The 16,478-nt window shown below is 53.7% G+C and overlaps 9 protein-coding genes across 9 annotated transcripts; 4 read left to right on the top strand and 5 right to left on the bottom strand.

Moving 5' to 3' along the window:
- Positions 1 to 19: 19 nt before the first annotated feature.
- M421DRAFT_54646 (uncharacterized protein) lies at positions 20 to 2,514 on the top strand (the record flags this gene model as incomplete). Its single annotated transcript, XM_033595241.1, has 4 exons — positions 20 to 336; positions 474 to 636; positions 688 to 1,022; positions 1,074 to 2,514. The coding sequence occupies 4 exons, from the start codon at positions 20 to 22 to the stop codon at positions 2,512 to 2,514; spliced, it is 2,256 nt and encodes a 751-aa protein (XP_033452613.1).
- A 274-nt stretch (positions 2,515 to 2,788) lies between these two features.
- M421DRAFT_290117 (uncharacterized protein) lies at positions 2,789 to 3,979 on the top strand. The gene is made up of 2 exons (XM_033589019.1): positions 2,789 to 3,272; positions 3,324 to 3,979. The coding sequence occupies exons 1-2, from the start codon at positions 3,063 to 3,065 to the stop codon at positions 3,552 to 3,554; spliced, it is 441 nt and encodes a 146-aa protein (XP_033452611.1). The 5' UTR covers positions 2,789 to 3,062; the 3' UTR covers positions 3,555 to 3,979.
- On the bottom strand, positions 3,695 to 3,974 carry M421DRAFT_2000 (uncharacterized protein; the record flags this gene model as incomplete). The annotated part of the gene is made up of 2 exons (XM_033588100.1): positions 3,695 to 3,897; positions 3,947 to 3,974. The coding sequence occupies 2 exons, from the start codon at positions 3,972 to 3,974 to the stop codon at positions 3,695 to 3,697; spliced, it is 231 nt and encodes a 76-aa protein (XP_033452612.1).
- Positions 3,980 to 5,036: 1,057 nt separating the features above from the next.
- On the bottom strand, positions 5,037 to 5,918 carry M421DRAFT_54325 (Methylthioribulose-1-phosphate dehydratase; the record flags this gene model as incomplete). Its single annotated transcript, XM_033595212.1, has 4 exons — positions 5,037 to 5,148; positions 5,203 to 5,537; positions 5,595 to 5,738; positions 5,811 to 5,918. The coding sequence occupies 4 exons, from the start codon at positions 5,916 to 5,918 to the stop codon at positions 5,037 to 5,039; spliced, it is 699 nt and encodes a 232-aa protein (XP_033452610.1).
- M421DRAFT_417081 (uncharacterized protein) lies at positions 5,831 to 7,120 on the bottom strand. Its single transcript, XM_033591315.1, has 3 exons — positions 6,754 to 7,120; positions 6,465 to 6,694; positions 5,831 to 6,414 (listed from the first exon to the last, which is right to left on the bottom strand). The coding sequence occupies exons 1-3, from the start codon at positions 6,788 to 6,790 to the stop codon at positions 6,217 to 6,219; spliced, it is 465 nt and encodes a 154-aa protein (XP_033452609.1). The 5' UTR covers positions 6,791 to 7,120; the 3' UTR covers positions 5,831 to 6,216.
- Positions 7,121 to 7,439: 319 nt separating this feature from the next.
- M421DRAFT_417080 (DUF1295-domain-containing protein) lies at positions 7,440 to 9,153 on the bottom strand. Its single transcript, XM_033591314.1, has 3 exons — positions 8,589 to 9,153; positions 8,315 to 8,541; positions 7,440 to 8,267 (listed from the first exon to the last, which is right to left on the bottom strand). The coding sequence occupies exons 1-3, from the start codon at positions 8,694 to 8,696 to the stop codon at positions 7,592 to 7,594; spliced, it is 1,011 nt and encodes a 336-aa protein (XP_033452608.1). The 5' UTR covers positions 8,697 to 9,153; the 3' UTR covers positions 7,440 to 7,591.
- A 638-nt stretch (positions 9,154 to 9,791) lies between these two features.
- Positions 9,792 to 12,570, top strand: M421DRAFT_89664 (uncharacterized protein; the record flags this gene model as incomplete). The annotated part of the gene is made up of 3 exons (XM_033597785.1): positions 9,792 to 9,842; positions 9,892 to 11,115; positions 11,164 to 12,570. 3 exons carry the CDS (start codon positions 9,792 to 9,794, stop codon positions 12,568 to 12,570), a joined length of 2,682 nt encoding a protein of 893 aa, XP_033452607.1.
- Positions 12,571 to 12,681: 111 nt separating this feature from the next.
- On the bottom strand, positions 12,682 to 14,213 carry M421DRAFT_417077 (PHP domain-like protein). Its single transcript, XM_033591313.1, has 3 exons — positions 14,083 to 14,213; positions 13,967 to 14,025; positions 12,682 to 13,820 (listed from the first exon to the last, which is right to left on the bottom strand). The coding sequence occupies exons 1-3, from the start codon at positions 14,168 to 14,170 to the stop codon at positions 13,056 to 13,058; spliced, it is 912 nt and encodes a 303-aa protein (XP_033452606.1). The 5' UTR covers positions 14,171 to 14,213; the 3' UTR covers positions 12,682 to 13,055.
- Positions 14,214 to 14,638: 425 nt separating this feature from the next.
- On the top strand, positions 14,639 to 15,865 carry M421DRAFT_98494 (casein kinase II subunit alpha; the record flags this gene model as incomplete). The annotated part of the gene is made up of 4 exons (XM_033598627.1): positions 14,639 to 14,959; positions 15,058 to 15,252; positions 15,308 to 15,727; positions 15,776 to 15,865. The coding sequence occupies 4 exons, from the start codon at positions 14,639 to 14,641 to the stop codon at positions 15,863 to 15,865; spliced, it is 1,026 nt and encodes a 341-aa protein (XP_033452605.1).
- Between the last annotated feature and the right edge of the window lie 613 nt (positions 15,866 to 16,478).

Below are 16,478 nucleotides of genomic sequence, written 5' to 3'. Positions count from 1 at the left end.
CTACGTCTTCACCAACACCATGAGTCCCATTCAGCAGCTTCAGTCAGCCCGGGCGCTCGCGTTAGGCGACGGTAGATACTACCCTACCATTATACCGGGTGTACTGCCCATTATAAGCTTCAGTGCAGAGCAAAGCCTCGAGGTGCAGCGATGGGGCGCCGATTTCCTGGCTGAGGCTTTCGCGTCGCCAGCATGGCCGTCAGACGTGAAGGAGAACAGTGCGCCCACAGTGCTGGCTACGCTGAAGGATTACCTCGAGAACGTGGGCGACTTGAGCGTCGTCAAGAGTTCCGTTCAAGCGGCTGCAAGCGTGTACCCGCTTGTCTACAGACATACGTGAGTGGACCCCCTCGAACCGCAAATAGCCTCAACCCTATTCATGAGTGCGTTGTGCGCTGTACGCGCAGCCTCCAATGCCCGTACACGCTTGCTTGCGCCCTTGTCGAACGCTCTCTTATACTTGCGTGCACCAGTGTCCACAACGCCAACGATGCCACAAACTGGCAACTCATGTCGGCTATCAAAGCAAACATCCTGCGACGAATGGACTCAGCTCCACCGGGTGTACGCATGTGCTGTATCAAGTTCCTACAACAGGTTGTCTTGGTACAGACACCAGGGGTGGTCGATCCAAGAGTAAGCAACTTCAATCACACAAGGCCAATACCACGTTCTCACACACCACAGCGGCCTGACCACAGTGATATCTCCCTCGCCCTCGTGCCCCGCGATCATCCCCTCATACCGTATGTAAGCCTCGAGGCAGAAGGACATGGGTTGCTCGATCGTTTGTTGGATATCATACACGGAGATCACAGTGATGGCTTGCTTGTCACGGCAACGCTCAACACGCTAGGCGTGCTGATGCACAGACGACCAATCGCTGGCAACAAGATACTGACAAGCATCTTTAACTTCAACCCGTTGAAGCTCGCCAACTCTTCTCTGACGCCCAAAAACAAGGTTATAATGAAGTCGATTGAGCGCACAACAAGATCGCTGCTCATGAATATCATGAAGAGGTATACTCCTTCACGCACTCCATGGAGATCCATTCAACTAACAGTTACCAGGGACCCTCAGAACCCCATCAACGGCAGGATACAGCAATTCCTTGAACGTATGCACCGCATGCGTGTTGAGATGGCTGATGAGGTCAACCGTAAGCGACCGGCTCCCAGTGAGCCTACCGATGGCCTCGATCAAGCCAAAAGGCAGCGGGTTACTACCAGTGCCCCTGCTGCTGTGACCCGAAATAATATGCCTGTTGCACCGCCGCTGCCGGCAGGCCCCATCAGCTGGCGGCAGTTGTTCACACTAAACCCTGAGGGTAGTACGGTCAACTTTGATGTGCAAGCTTTCCGAGACCCAGAGCAGTTGGTGAGGATATTGGTACCTGTGCTACAATCTGTCGACCAAGTCAAGCTGGGCCACGCTATGAACATTGTCCGCTCTCGATACTTGAGTCTGAGTCAAGCTGCCCGCAAGGCTCAGCCGGCAGCCTCTGCAGCGGAAGACGAGGAAGAGTACGAGCCTGACTTTGAGCCTGAAGACGCGGAACAAATCAACAACAAGCTTGATGGTCTTCCGCCCACCGACCTGGCGTTTCAGTCAGGTCCATCAACAGCACTTGCACCGTACAAACTTCCCGAAGCACCACTGTTGACGGAACAGGAAGTCCAAAAGTACGGCGCTATGACAGTCAACCGAGCATTCGGCATGCTTAGCAGCGTTGATGATACACAGAAGAGCAAAGTTGCCAAGGGTGGCTTCAACAGGCTAGCGGCAAGCGACTACGGTCGCGACGCCTGGGTGACAATCCTCTCGCGGTTAGCTACACGATCCAGCGCCGGTCTTGAAGATCCACGAGAAGGCATTAAGGACGAGCATGCCGTCAGTAACTCGAAGGGAAGCCTTAAAATCAGCGAAGCCGTTCGAGACGGCATGTACAACTACATTATCTCGGACTGGAAGAAGCGCATCGACGTTGCAACCTTATGGCTCAACGAAGAGTGGTACAACGACACTGTACTAGCACAGTCGAAAGATGTCGTCACCAACGGCACTGCCAACGGCGACACTTTCACATCTGTACTCAATGCGCCAAACGGTAACTACCAACGGTGCGCACTTCGCCTCATCGACGGCATCTTGCCATACGTCGAACACACCGACAAAATTATCATGCGTTTCTTGTCTGAGGTGCCCGCACTCAACTACGAGATCCTGGTTCGACTGAAGAAGATGGCCAAAGACCCAGAGCGTATCGACCTCGCATGCAGTGCGCTACACTACCTGTACATGTTCAGGCCGCCGGTCAGGGACATCGTAGTCAACGTCCTCACTGAAATCTATCAGTCGAACGATCGCGCAAGACCGAGTGCGAAGAAATTGCTTGCTAGGTGGAAACCGGAGATTCTGGCTGAGGAGGATGCACCGCCAGTCAAGACAGAGGAAGGGCAGATTGCGAAGGACAGTGGAAATGGCGCGTTGGAGGTCAAAGCTGCTTCATAAGGAAGGAGCTACGATGAAGCACGAAAGAGCGACGGCACAGAGCGGAGAAGCTTTGCTTCCAACATATGTATACCCAAAAGGATTGCTTTTTGCACAAGGATTGATCTGAAATAGATGGCATGGTGGATGCATGGGTGGCGAATATGTGTATCACATGAGAGATGACATTGGTTCAAGCGAACTCTGACTTCGAAACCTGGTTCCTCAAGTCCCGTATCACTCTTGGTAATGTGTAGCGACAACTTTTGACTCAGGCATTAGGGCAGTCATTCAGAAACAGGGAGCAGAAGGCCTTTCAGCTGACCTCGCATGTTGTACGTGCAGTGCCCATGCATCCAGTTGGCTGCTGGCTACAGCCGAGACAGGTGGCCTTGGTCCCGCATTGTGGAGTTGCACGCGATGAAAATCGGGGAAACTACACATCTTGATTCGGAATACCAGGCAGCAACTTTGGTCAAAGTAAACCACAGATCTTCTCCTTCATACGATCATCCCCTACTAATTTGCTGGCCCACTCCATCACCGAATCTTTACAACTGTACATTAGCATGTCCGACAGCAAGACACCAACCCAAACATACAAGGCGTCCTGCCATTGCGGCGCCTTCGCATACACCATCGAGACCCCTTCTCTCAATAATGAATCCACCGAAGTCGTGCACTGCAATTGCAGCATCTGCATGCGCAATGGCTACCTCCTGATCTACGTGCCAAACGACCAGATCACATTCACCAAGGGCAGCGTCGAAGATTTTAAGGTAGATTGACTCTCATCCCTACCAAACGCACACCGCAGCTAATATACTCAGTCTTACACATTCGCGACACACTCAGTTGCGCACTACTTCTGCCCTACGTGTGGCACCTCGTGCATGGCGCGAAGTATCCGGCCAGGTTTCTTTGACGGTACGAGTATCGTCAATGTGAGGCTGTTTGAGGATGTGGAGTTAGAGAAGTTAAAGATCAAGGAGATGGACGGGAGGAGTTATACCAAAGAGACAGCGGAGGCGAGGGTTGCGGGGATTGAGGCGGAGATGTAGGGGAAATAAAAGGGTGCACGATGTCGGATTTCGAAGAGAATGAGGAAAAACTCTGAGCTCCCTTTGAGAAGAACTTTTGTTGGGAGTTTTACGCAAAAAGTTTTGAGGTTCTCATTCACAGAGAGCATGATCTAAGCTGATCAAATGTTCAATCGACTCAATTCCTCCAGCAGCTCAGGAGAGGCAGCGTCACGAGTCAGTACTTCCACTTCCTCGAGATGCTCCTGGCGCTCTGTGTATGCGTGTATGTCGTACATCATCTTGACGAATTGTCTGTGTTGGGGCAAATATTGTGCTGAAGTGGTGCTGTATTTGTCAGGGCTATCATCGGTAACATGACTGCCTGGAAGATGTCAGTCATGCGTTATGATAGACAAGCATTTATAGCTTACACCAGCCAGTCATTTGGAAAGCCTGCATAGTGAAAGTATCATTCCGGAACCGACGCTCGAGGGAAAGAAGAGTCGCCATGATCATAACTCGCATATCACTTGATGAGACCCATTGCATGGCTATTGACTGAGCAATTTTTAGTTCTTTGGTGCTTGGAACCGTAGGTGAGCCAAGTCTGAAATCCTGGCTAAGTTCATTAACGCGACGATAAATCTTCTGATCGTCGTCTCGATGGCAAAAGTAGGGTAGATGTCGTGTAAGTCGCTGTTAATCAATGATTGATACGTGATCTCTGACACGGCGCCTTCATTTACAGCAATGGTACCTTGGGAAAAATATTCTCCATGGCGGTACCGGTGGGAGATTGTTGGATTCGTGTGATGTTCAAGGCTTGAAGTAGAGGCACCGCTGGAAAAAATGTTCCAGAAGGCAGTGTGCGAGTATCCAGGATGTAGATGCTGATTGACAATGGCTCTGGTCGGTCATTATCTTTCATACTTCAGTAAATAGCGAACTGAATGACGAACACAAAGTAGGTCATCTACGTAGTTAGATTGTCGCCTTTCTCGTTGTTCCACAGACAGTGCCCTTCTAGCATCTTCCTAGCACACCCGTTTTTGAGACGAAGGATGTCCGGGAGGTCATAGCCGTATGTAACTGCAGACGATTGTACGCGACTGCACGACGTAGTACCGCAAGTCGAGGGTGCTGCGATGCGAAATAGGTAGTGGGGAACGAGGTCTTGGTGCTGAGACAGATATACCTTCAACTCGCCGTAAGGCTTGAACAAAGTAGCCTGAGAATCGACGATCATCGTCGTGAATGTCTCGATCCAGGATTACAGAATGACAAACATGTTGAAAGCAGTCCTTAAGTAGAGATTGAATTGCTTCAGCCTGGCCAGGTCGCATGTAGGCCCACTGAGGCAGGGCATGCATGCGAGACAGTGCAGTACTAGGCTGTACCACTTTGTGCTTTGAACGATTGAATTGACTGACTTGAGTGAATGTTGCAGTGCTCCTACCGACGTGCGCAATTGTTGTTGGTCGCACATCACCGGTGAAGGCACGACTCAGCCTTGTTGTCTCTTCACTTCGTCCAGGGTAGCCCAAGCTTATGCATCTCAATAGCCAGCTGCAGGATATAGTCGATACTCTCGCACTGTGTCTTGGCCTTGTGCACGTTGTCTCCCCACACGTATCTGCTTTATGTTAGCCTCCCGCTCAATGCACCGTTCACATCCAGTAACACTCACATCCCATGTCTCCTAACAAGAATCGCATAAGAATCTGGGTATTTCTCCATCGCCTCCTCCAAGCTCTCCCTCAAATCCTCCTCATGCGCAGTGTTCTCAATAATCGGTATGCGCAGCCTGTCATAATACCCCAAATTGCCCTGCTTGCCGCGCCCCTTCGGTATGCCCTTGATCTGCTCAATCTCCTCAATCTCGAAACATGCGTCCTTGCCGAAATCGCGCTCCACCAGGAGTGTGACGAGGACGGCCCATTGCGAGTGCGTGTGGATGCAACAGCCGGCGCCGCGCTCGAATGCGGCCATGAAGAGAGGTGTGCAGGCCGAGGGTTTGAGGACCTATCCACACGTCTGTATGAGCATGCCCAGTTCGTGAAGAGGATAATGGGCATGTACCTGTGGGCGGCGCAGGTATTCTTTGCTAGCAAAGTCCATCACGAACATGTCTGTTGGCTTCATGAGCTCTTTCTGCACGCCGCTGGGGGCGATGTAGATCTTGTCTTCATGCCGGATGCTTGTGCCGCCTCCTGTGCCTGTAACCTGAGAGTATGGCCGGATTAGCATTCACGTCGAGCGCGCTGCAACTACTCCTCCCCGGTTGGTGGATCGTACCCATCCTAAGGTGTAGAAGTGCGCACAGAGCTTGCAGATGTGGTTTGCGGGGTGGTGTGGGTCGTCGGAGTGGATGAGCGCTTCCGCGTCTTGCGAGTTGGCTGCCATCTTGGGTTGTTGTGGACAGAACTTGTTTATTGAGGTTCAGAACTTTTTGGGAAGATGACGCGATGCTTCCTCAAGCCCCACGCGGTGGGGCCCCGCCGCGGGGTACCAGATGATATCTCTTGTTAGGCACTCATTCGCTTTCACTAGTGAAACTCTCAGAATGAACATGAATCGTTCGATTTCCTGGCTGTAGCAACCCATTTGTCTCAATAGAAGGTTTGGGTATCATAAGCTTCTCCCTCAATAACATTACGACCTCCCTGTCAAAATCATCGTAGCTTCAATTGAAGCGTGGGTATCAACGTGTGTCTCCTGCACCGCCAGCAATGGTATCGCCATGGACAACAGTAGTCTCCTGTCCCAGGGGCGAAGACTCGTGCTTCTTGTCCTTGTCGAGATGAAGCGCCTGCTTGATCTTGTCACCAAGGCCGTGGTGATCAGGAGACTTGGAATGTCCTCCGTGCTTCTCCTTGTAGACGTTACCAGCACCACCACGCTATGGATCAATTAGTGTTGGTCTATGCGGAACGCTTGGCCTGTACGTACACCTGTGTGGAACTCATCCTGGCTCTCACGTGTCGCAAGCTCGGGGACAATGTCGGTGGAGCGACGAGGAGAGTCAACCTGCGGTCCAAGACGAGGCGATTTGCCCATGTTTCCGGCACCTCCACGGCCGGTAGAGAATTCGTTGAGGGTAGCTGCCTCGCCTTGAGGACCTTCGCGCGTGATTGCTCCGTCCGCGTAGACAGTGTCATCACGACCGATGTTACCGGCGCCTAGGACGGATCAGTTGTTGAGCTCTGATAGATAGGCTGTAGTTCGGGTGCGCTCTCACCTCCACGGCCTGTAGAGTGGATTGGTGTAGTCGACATCTTATAGGTCTGTCGCAAGAAGAGAAAGTGTGCTTCTCAATATTCTAGATGCTGTTCTAGGACCAAACAAACAGCACCTGGGAATGACCACTGGATTTTATATTTGCTCTTTTATTGCGCCGCAACATTTGAACAGATGACGCAACCACATCTCGCGCAGCTCTAGGGCAGCAGCAGCCGCTCAGCGCGGGATAGGAGCAGCTTTCGAGTCGAAAAACGCCGTCATATTCGTTAGCGTGCGCAGTTGAACCAGGTGAGCAGTCGAGCCAAGATCAAAGCGAACATGTGGGAAGATATCTGGACAGTTTCCTGATTACGTCGCCACGGTTGTGTGATGGCGTGAGGTGATGCCTTCGTTCGCGAGATAAGACGGCCCTGATTGATAGGCTAAAGTTGTGACTAAGCAGTGGCCATCCCACTGTCTCGTTAAATCAAACCAGTCGCAATCCTGGGCCCCGGAGCTTGTGGTGCGGTCGATCTGCAGGTGATGTCAAGGATGAACACCAAGGTTTGGCGAAGTACGAGTTGATGTTGCCAGTTGCCATCCCTAAGGCAGGTACAACTCGTCAATCATACTATGCACAAGGCTGGTAAGTGAGAATCTAAACCGCAAAAGCGGGACGTATTGAACGCCGTAGCGACGGAAGATGAAGCTCGTAGTTCGTATTCAGCTGAGAATCTCGCGTGTGAATGCGTACATTGCGTCATTGCCGAACCAGATTAAGCATTACATACGAGGTAGGAGCAAAACGCACCCAGGGTATCAGATGACTACACAATTAGAAGAGAAGAAACCTTGATTCAAGATGACCTCAGTCCTTCCTCATCACTCGGCCTTCCAGCATGACCTTCCTCGGCATTCCTATCTCGCATCTTACTTTGATCTGCATGCTTCGCTGGGTCGAAGACGTAGATTGGAAACTCCAAGAAGATGGTTCGCTTCAAGAAGACTGGCATCTTCTCATATAGCTGAGGAGGAAACGGAATAAGTATGCTCGTTCTATTCAGCCATCGCGCGTATGCAGGCCAGTTATTTCCTTTCTCGTATCTCTTCTTTGCCCCCGGACGCTCCTGTAGGGTCAGGCCTGACACGAACATGAGGAGCAATGTCAAGAAGAACGGTCCCAGAATCGACGCGTAGAGAGCTGCATAAGCACTGCCCGACACGTAGTGGTAAGCGGCAGGGGACACTGCAATGGTGAACATTCCGAACTGGATCATCATCTCGCCGAAGTAGTTTGGATGCCTGGTCCATGCGAAGAAGCCAACATCGCAAACTGCGCCGTCGTATTGATGAGCGCTTCTGAACCGGTACTTTTGGATGTCGGACACACTCTCCATGATAAATCCGATGGAGTAGAGAACAATTCCAGCGATGTCCCTTCCAGTTCCAAAGGCAGGTTGAGGGAATTGAGTGACGTTTGGCGAGTTGAGGATTGTAACTGGTAGCGAGCAAGTCCAGACCCAGAACATTTGGCTGGATTTGTCAGTGTTGTTGCAGGATCGAGGTGTGTGTATACTCACAATACCCAGAAGCCCAAGAAAGACCAGAATTTGTCCCTCTTGTCATCGAAGCGGTCATCTTTCCCTGTCTTCAAAATTCTGAACAGCAGAAATCCACTGAGACGTGCTCCCCACATCATCATGAACACTGACACAATAATATTGCGCGCATCGCCTCTGTTCTCACTGAGACTGAGTGTGAGAATGGAGAGAACCACAAAGTTGGTGCCGCCAGCAAAATCGGTCAGCTTGGACTTGTTAGTAGGCATCGAATATTGCAGAGGGATGTGCTCACCTTGTCGAACTTCAAAGAAAAGGCTATGGCGAAGAAGAATAGTTGGTAGGCGACAGTGATGAGAAAAGTTATCGCAAGGTAATAGTTGTCTAGCACATGAATGGCCATGGTGTTGTTTGCTGCCGTGCAGTACGGATCTCCAGCTTGCGAGAAGGAAGGTTAAGTGCAAGTGTTTCAGGAAGCAGCGGGCATGGAAGCTGTTATACTGTAGAGCATTCAATGCGGTCACTACCGTTGCGCCCCAAGGCTAACAGTCGTGTTCTTCAGTCTTGCCGACTCTGACTGCGCACGTAGTCCGTTTCGAGACGAATTTGCGATGTTGTCGTGTACGGGAAAGGAAATCGGTGACGACATTAATATGTTCGAATCGCCAAGCGAGAGAGATCGACTTCGGGCCGCCCGCTTGCTGGTCTCTCATCATCGGCCAAACACTAACGGCGGTGCATCACGATCACCTGGCCCGAATTAGGTAGCCTTGGACGCTCTCGCTATGAGAATTATGCGACGGGATGCACGCACGAGATGGCAGTGGTGATCCCTCGAGCATAGCGACGATGATGTAAACGACCTCAGGCCGTCGTGAAACGCAACGAGTATTAGGCGCGTCGCCTCGTGCAAATCGCGTCTCAGACCTTACCACCATCGCCGCTGGCCAGACCACGATGAAGCTGGAAACCCTCCAGAAAAGTCTTTTCGAGGCCTGTCAATCCGAATCGCGAGCGTTGTGTCCTGCGACAAACCTTCTTGGCCACGCAATCCCGACAATGCGAACCCATTCAACATGCTCCTTTCATCCTAGGAAGCAGACCGCACCCCTGAGACATGCCGGCAGCCGTACGAGTAGCCGCGTGGAGTGACCTGGTCGAAACTCAGCACATTCTTGGAAACAAGTGAGTGGGGCGTGCGACGGATTCCCTAAGTACCATCGTTTCCACCTCAGGTATCGACCTTTGAAAGGTTTGGAATTGCCATACCGGAACCACACGCTCGTTTTGATCCGAGAAACCTGTCTTCTTTCGTCTCCCGCTTTCCTGCTGCTCTTCACTCTTCAACCATCTGCTGCGCAGGGTCCGAACGAGACTGCACGTCTGGGACAGCATTTACGATTCTATAGCAGCTGTGCTGTTGATGTCTTAATCTTAATACTTACTTCTCGGTTTTCAGCCTTATTTCCTGGAGTCATCCAACTATCAAAACATCAACATGAAGACATCCAAGTCTTCTCTTGGCTTGGCCTTTTTTCTGATCAATGCAGTACGTCGGCTTTGACTGACCTCAACACAGCAAGGCTAACAATCCGTAGATCGTCGCCGAAGCTGGAGTTGATCTCCACAACACTAACGTCGGACGGGAAGTGAGCGGAAAGAAGATCGAAAACCTCATCTCTGGAGTCGACAGGTCAACAAACATCGTGGAAGAACTCGACCTATCTGCCATCAACGATGTCCGACGTAGCGCCAATGCAAACACATTGGAGGCCGATCTTGTCCGCAAGATCGCCCAATTGGATGTCGGTGCACTCCTGAATGCCGGCGCACAGGGACCGGGAGCTGGTGCAGGGCAGAGTCAAGGACAACAACAGCAGCAGGGTCAAGGACAAGCGCAGCCTCAGCCTCAGAGTCAAGGAATAAGGCCTGCCGGTCAGAGCGACATCAACACGAGCAACGTCGGCGCAGATCTTGCCAACCAAGTCGCTGCAGGAAACAAACCAAACGTTGGCACGGGAGACATCAACACAGGTAATGTTGGTGCGGATCTCGCCAACCAAGTCGCCGGCCTCGGTACATCCGCTGGCGTACAAAACCAGACACTTGGTCAGTCGTCAGCTACCGGCCAGGCACGACCGGCCCCACAAGCTCAAGCTGCTGAAGCGCCTCGTCCAGTAGGGGCTCAGCCGGCAGCGGAGGCCCGCCCTTCGACCGGAGCACAAGCGGCTGCAGCAGCTCCACCAAGCGGACAAGGACAGAGTCAGGGACTGAGACCCGCAGGACCAAGCGACATCAACGCTAGCAACACCGTCGGTGATCTTGCAAACCAACTTGCACCTGGAACTGGTGTGAACGGTCAACGTCCAGCATCCAACGACGTTGCTGGAGACCTTGCGAACCAACTCGCCGGAGGCGCTCCGCCGAATGCTCAAGGTCAATCGAGCCCTCAGGGCCAAGGTCAATCGAGCCCTCAGGGCCAGGGCCAGCCACCCGCTGCGCAGAGCGGCGGCGCTGGCGCAGCGATTGTCCAGATCAGGTCAACCATCCTCCAAGAGGCCAACGGTCAGCAGATTGCGACGCAGGTCATTGAACAACAGGGACAGGGACAGCAGCCTGCCGCAGCAGCAGCAGCACCCACCCAAGCACCTGCAGCAACAGCTGCACAGGCTCCCGCGCCTCCTCCGGAGGCCCAACCTACGGGAGCACCAGCAGCAATGCCTGTCCCGCCTGAAGCCCTCAGCAGATCGACTGCTGCTGAGGCAGCGCCCAAGCTGGAGACCCAACCAACTCAACGTCCTGCGGAGGAAATGAGCGTCAATGTAAGTGAATAAAGACTCAAACACAATCCGTGCTTATACAATACACAGGCTGCCGCTTCGGCTACTCCTGGCACAATCACTGAAATCGCCGAAGGTGGCAAGCCCACTACACCAGCAGGAGAGGCTTCGAAGCAAGTGGAGGGTGCCTCAAACTCAACTAGAACCACATCCAAGCCCGCCGAGGGGGCCTCTGCACCAAGTGGCGCCAACGCTGCTGCTGCCGCAGCTCCCGTAACTGTCAGTGCAGGAGGCTCGCCAGCACCTGGCGTTGAAGCTGCAGCCAAGTCATCGTCCACCGCTCCTCCTGTGGACTCAGCAAAGCTGACTGCAGATGCTCTTGTAGCTTCGCCCACTGTGACTCCAGCGGGAAACGCGGTCACCGTACTGGCGGGATCAGGAGGCAACGCTACGGCCCAGGCAAATGGAGCTGCGCCAGCTGCGGTCACTGTCCTGGCAGGAAGTGGAAGCAACTCGACGCGCTCGACTAACGGTGCAGCCGCAGCTGCTGTGACAGTCGTCGCCGGATCAGGTTCTTCGGGGTCTAATGCGACTGCTGCTGGAGCAGCTGTAGGTGCCGTTACTGTCATTGCAGGAAATGGATCAGGCTCTTCGAGATCCAACGCGACCGCTGCTGGTGCGGCCGCAGCCGCTGTTACTGTCGTTGCAGGAGGTGGACCAGGGAACGGCTCCGCGAATGCAGCAGCGGCATCTCCTTCCAAAGGGCCTGGTTCAGTCAATTCTGGAACGCTGACCCCTGATGCACTGATCGCAGCATCCACCACGACCGCGGCTGCGGCCGCTGTCACCGTCGTCGCCGGGTCCGGCTCCGGTGGAAACGCTGCAGCGGCCGCAGCAAATGGCGGTTGCAACTGCGCGTGCATGTGCCCCGCCGGCTCGTTCCCCATGTCGGCTCCCAAAGCGCAGCCCTTCCAGCTCGGCTCCATGGGCAGCGGAGGCACCGCAAGCACAATGGCAACCATGGCATCCGCCATCACCGTCGTCGCTGGGCCCGCTCCACCAGGCGCCCAGCAAGCCGTCCAGAGCACCAGCAGCTCGACTGTGAGCGTCAACTCCGCGACGCTGACTACCGCGGGCCTGCTCATGGGATCCGCAGCTGCACCGGCTGGGCCAGGCGTAACTATGATTGCATCTGGCGGCGCTCCAACCTCGGCTTCCACATCTGCAGCGAGCTCGACATCGTCGGGCGCCCAGGCTGCCGCCCCAGCGCCACCTGCCGCGAGTGAAGCCAGCAACAGTGTAACGATGAGCGTGCCGGCGCAGAGTGCGATCGCGGGGACTACGAGTGCAGCCGCGCTGCCGGACAGCTCGGCAAGCTTGCAGCAGAACCAGGCGCTTCCGTTCGATATCTCGACAGTGGCGCTGCAGAGTCGGGTTACGGTGAATCTGGGGAGGAGATTGGCGAAGCCCACGGCAGCGGCGAGGCGACTATGGTGAGGGAGGAGTGTGCAATACCCTATGTCTCTTTCGTTTATGTTGTTTGTTGGTACGAGTGCTGTGCACGTTAATACAAGAAAATGGTATACATGGGTCGAAGATGCTGCGATTGCGTGTGAACAGTGACTTGTGTCGTGTCTATTGGGTATCTTTGCGTCTACTTCATGATAACAACTTCAGGTGGACGACGGTATTTGTGATCTGTCAGTTCTGCTAGATCTGTCGACAACCCTGTTCGCTGGATTCGTTGGCGCACAAGAGCAAACTCGAAGAGCTGAAGGCCAAGTCAGGCAGTCTCTTGAAGGCATTCGCATGCTTGAATCTTGGGTCCCTTCGAGGCATGAGGACCTCGTACTAGGGATCTAATCATCTCAACCGTCGTCTATGATGCGGCTTGCCAATGTCTCGGTAGTCCAAGTGGCTGCTGTGAGTACGCGACGCTCGTCGGTGGATGTAGGAGTCTTTCGTCCTTCTCCCTTGATCGCTCAGGCCGCTCCCTTTACCGCTGCATTAGCTTGCGCCTGCTTTTGGCGCTTCTGCTCGCGCTTGGAAACCGGCTTCTCTGCCTGAGGCGCAGATGTACTCTCCAAACTCTCATTCGGCCGCTTTCCGTTCTGGTTCTTCGCCTTGCCCTTCCCATCTTGCTTGTCTTTCGAGATAGGAACTGGCTTCTCCCCTCCATACTTGAAATCAATCACGCCCTTGAAGCTTTCCCGCTTCAGTCGCGCATGCTCAACGACACTGCGCGCTTCCTTTGTCAGACCATCTTTGCCTCTTTCTGATCCCAACCCCCACACGGATGCCAGGTTGATGACGTCGCTCGGCGCGCGGATACCCAGAACGCTCTTTGCTTCTGAGCTGAAAATCAGGCCTCGGCCGCGCGTGACACGAATAAGCTGCGTCGCATTGCTGATCAGGTTGCGCTTCGCTTGCGGGTCGCTTGAGAGTATGCCCTGGCTGTAGCACAGCTCAATCTTGATCCCGCGCGCAATCGCCGCGCCTAACATGGGGAACTTGAAGTGTCTCTCGAACCGGCGCGTCAGGTCCAGCGAGATGATGTCGACGTCGAGGCTGAGGCATGCTTGCTGGAGGGTGCGCTCGTCGGATGGGCGGGCAGCGACGAGGTCATAGTGCTGCTGCAGCTGTGCAATGCGGAAATTGGAGTTGTCGGTCAGGAAAATATTACATCGTCGCAGTATGCGCAGTCGCTGTGGGACGGGAAACGGCAGTGGACTTGGTATTGGCGAGCTCTGGTAGGCCTATTGTTAGCAGCGTGTCTTGGTCGCCATGGCTCTATGCATCTCCAAGGAAGGCGCAAGACATGCTCAGGGACTGCGCGAACGCTGATTGAGAACGGGATTCTGACTGGATGGAAATCAGGGTGAATAAGACGTACAAGTTCGCTCGGCAGTTTGCCAGTATATGTATGCGTAAGGGCAACTACGTCGTATCCTACTGCACAAGTCAGTCACATCTTCACGGCACGCAAGGGCGCTCGCTGTGTCTGCGTACATTCGTCCAAGAAAGCGACTGTGCGCTGCATTTGGCTCACAGATTCTGCGCCCAAGCCTGGCCACGGCACATTCAGATCGTGGAACATTGTCGCTATGGGCAATGTTGCGCCAGAAAATATTCACAGCGAGAATGGTGAGTGAGACAGACGCGGAAGCAGCACCTCGGTCTGCTTGCGCCTGAAAAGATTGCTGACTAAGACGGCCAGGGTCGCTTCATGGCAGCGTCGCGGCACCATTCACGACACCAGAAGGCTACCCCCGCACCCAGTCAAATCTCGATCTCTCCGCGCCGCCAGCCAAGTCCCAGCCGGCTGTTGCAGCACCACGACCGCGCCGCCACGACGCCTGCGCTGCGCACGTATCTTGGAACAAGGCAGCTGCGTTTGGCCTGCTGAGTGCCGGCCTTGCTTGCCTGTGTTTGCGCCTGTTTTCCCGCCAACCTCCGCTTCTTCACCCCACCACTTGACCGCGTCACCCTCACCAACACACTCGCTGCCCCGTAGACAGTCGCTGCCTCGTCGCCGACTGTCACCGCCAATCTGGCCGCCAACAAGATGACCACCAACAGCAACGGCGCGAGCATTGCTCGCGTCTATGCCGACGTCAACGCCAACATGCCCCGCTCATATTGGGACTACGACTCCGTCAATATCTCGTGGGGCGTGCTTGAGAACTACGAGGTTGTCCGCAAGATTGGCCGCGGAAAGTACTCGGAGGTGTTCGAGGGCATCAACGTGGTCAACTTCCAGAAGTGCGTCATCAAGGTCTTGAAGCCGGTGAAGAAGAAGAAGATAAAGCGCGAGATCAAGATCCTTCAAAATCTGTCTGGTGGACCCAACATCGTCTCGCTTCTGGATGTGGTGCGCGACAACCAGGTCAGTAGTGATTCTGAAGAAGACTGCATGAGCGATCGCACGGTTCGTGCCTCGCCCGCCGTCGTGTGTTTAATGGAGTGCTGACCTGCGGGATTTAGAGCAAAACACCATCTCTGATCTTCGAGTATGTTAACAACACCGACTTTAGGAGTCTGTACCCCAAATTCCAGGACTACGATGTACGATACTACATCCTCGAGCTCCTCAAGGCCCTGGACTTCTGCCACAGCAAAGGCATCATGCACCGTGATGTCAAGCCTCATAACGTTATGATCGATCATGAGAAGCGCAAGGTAAGTCGATCTGAGATGAGGATCATGGAAAAGGATAATTGCTGATCACATGCAGTTACGGTTGATCGATTGGGGTCTCGCTGAGTTCTACCACGCCGGGACCGAGTACAACGTCCGCGTTGCCTCACGATACTTTAAAGGACCCGAGCTGCTCGTGGACTTCCAGGAGTACGATTACTCGCTGGACATGTGGTCATTAGGAGCCATGTTTGCCTCCATGATCTTTAGGAGAGAGCCTTTCTTCCACGGCAACAGCAATTCCGACCAGCTTGTGAAGATTGCCAAGGTGCTTGGAACCGAGGATTTGTTCGACTACCTCGACAAGTACGATATTGAGCTCGATGCTCAGTACGACGATATACTCAGCCGCTACCCCAAGAAGCCATGGCACTCGTTCATCAATGCTGACAACCAGCGTTTCGTCAGCAACGATGCCATTGACTTCCTTGACAAGCTTCTGCGCTACGATCACCAGGTAGGAAACGTTCACATATAGACATGATGCATTGCTGACTTTTCTCAGGATCGTCTCACCGCCCAAGAGGCGATGGCCCATCCCTACTTTGCCCCTGTTCGACAAGCTGCTCAACAGAACAGCAGCAGTGCGGCTTGATTGATACCCATTTCAGTACCTAGATCTTGAGTAATGGCATAAGATTCACGAACGAACCGACGCTAGGCATGGCTTATCGATCCTCCCACGTTCCGGCCAGCAGCACATCTCCACTCATCATTCCGGTGTATATTCAGTCATACGGTTCGCGATAGCAGGGCGTAAAGGTTGGTGTGCGTCAGGGCTAGGATGGAATCTTATTGGAGTATGGAGCGCAAAGCTGCGGGAAGAACTCGTCAGACATGCATTGAATGGCGTCAACGTGAAATCGAACACACACAAAGACTCATGATTTCTGTTCTTCCTTGCTGTGCGGACTCTGTGATGCTTGGTAATCGCCCATTGGATCGGAGTAAAGACGCTTTGACGCATCAGCTAGGTTTCTGGTGTTCATGCAGCGGGCATGCCCGCGGGCACACTAATGACTGTACGTTGACTCTGCACCGCAAATGCTGCCCCGCTGATGCACCCCTCTATTTGGAGATTGCGCTCCCTTCGTTTCCCTCTGACAAATTTACGACACCGCTCCCTGCACTTTTCGCACTCGCCCGCGCTGCGCAGAGCTCAATTGCGACCGCAGTCTTGCACCCTCCATACCACCGAGCGCGTGCTC

This window comes from Didymella exigua (assembly GCF_010094145.1).
Source record: "Didymella exigua CBS 183.55 unplaced genomic scaffold M421scaffold_4, whole genome shotgun sequence".
NCBI lineage: Eukaryota > Fungi > Ascomycota > Dothideomycetes > Pleosporales > Didymellaceae > Didymella > Didymella exigua.
This window is presented reverse-complemented; position numbering and strand designations above follow the sequence as displayed.

What these genes read in the sequence shown, in the direction of transcription:
- M421DRAFT_417081 (XM_033591315.1), bottom strand. Translation starts at nt 6,790, where the DNA reads ATGTCGACTACACCAATCCACTCTACAGGCCGTGGAG. An exon ending in CCACTCTACAGGCCGTGGAG is followed by an intron (nt 6,695 to 6,753) that starts GTGAGAGCGCAC and finishes GATCCGTCCTAG; the next exon opens with GCGCCGGTAACATCGGTCGT. An exon ending in AGGATGAGTTCCACACAGGT is followed by an intron (nt 6,415 to 6,464) that starts GTACGTACAGGC and finishes ATTGATCCATAG; the next exon opens with CGTGGTGGTGCTGGTAACGT.
- M421DRAFT_417077 (XM_033591313.1), bottom strand. Translation starts at nt 14,170, where the DNA reads ATGTTCCACGATCTGAATGTGCCGTGGCCAGGCTTGGGCGCAGAATCT. An exon ending in AGTCGCTTTCTTGGACGAAT is followed by an intron (nt 14,026 to 14,082) that starts GTACGCAGACAC and finishes TGACTTGTGCAG; the next exon opens with TAGGATACGACGTAGTTGCC. An exon ending in GCAAACTGCCGAGCGAACTT is followed by an intron (nt 13,821 to 13,966) that starts GTACGTCTTATT and finishes TAGGCCTACCAG; the next exon opens with AGCTCGCCAATACCAAGTCC.
- M421DRAFT_417080 (XM_033591314.1), bottom strand. Translation starts at nt 8,696, where the DNA reads ATGGCCATTCATGTGCTAGACAACTATTACCTTGCGATAACTTTTCTC. An exon ending in TTTCTTTGAAGTTCGACAAG is followed by an intron (nt 8,542 to 8,588) that starts GTGAGCACATCC and finishes AACAAGTCCAAG; the next exon opens with CTGACCGATTTTGCTGGCGG. An exon ending in TTCTTGGGCTTCTGGGTATT is followed by an intron (nt 8,268 to 8,314) that starts GTGAGTATACAC and finishes TGACAAATCCAG; the next exon opens with CCAAATGTTCTGGGTCTGGA.
- M421DRAFT_290117 (XM_033589019.1), top strand. Translation starts at nt 3,063, where the DNA reads ATGTCCGACAGCAAGACACCAACCCAAACATACAAGGCGTCCTGCCAT. An exon ending in GCAGCGTCGAAGATTTTAAG is followed by an intron (nt 3,273 to 3,323) that starts GTAGATTGACTC and finishes TAATATACTCAG; the next exon opens with TCTTACACATTCGCGACACA.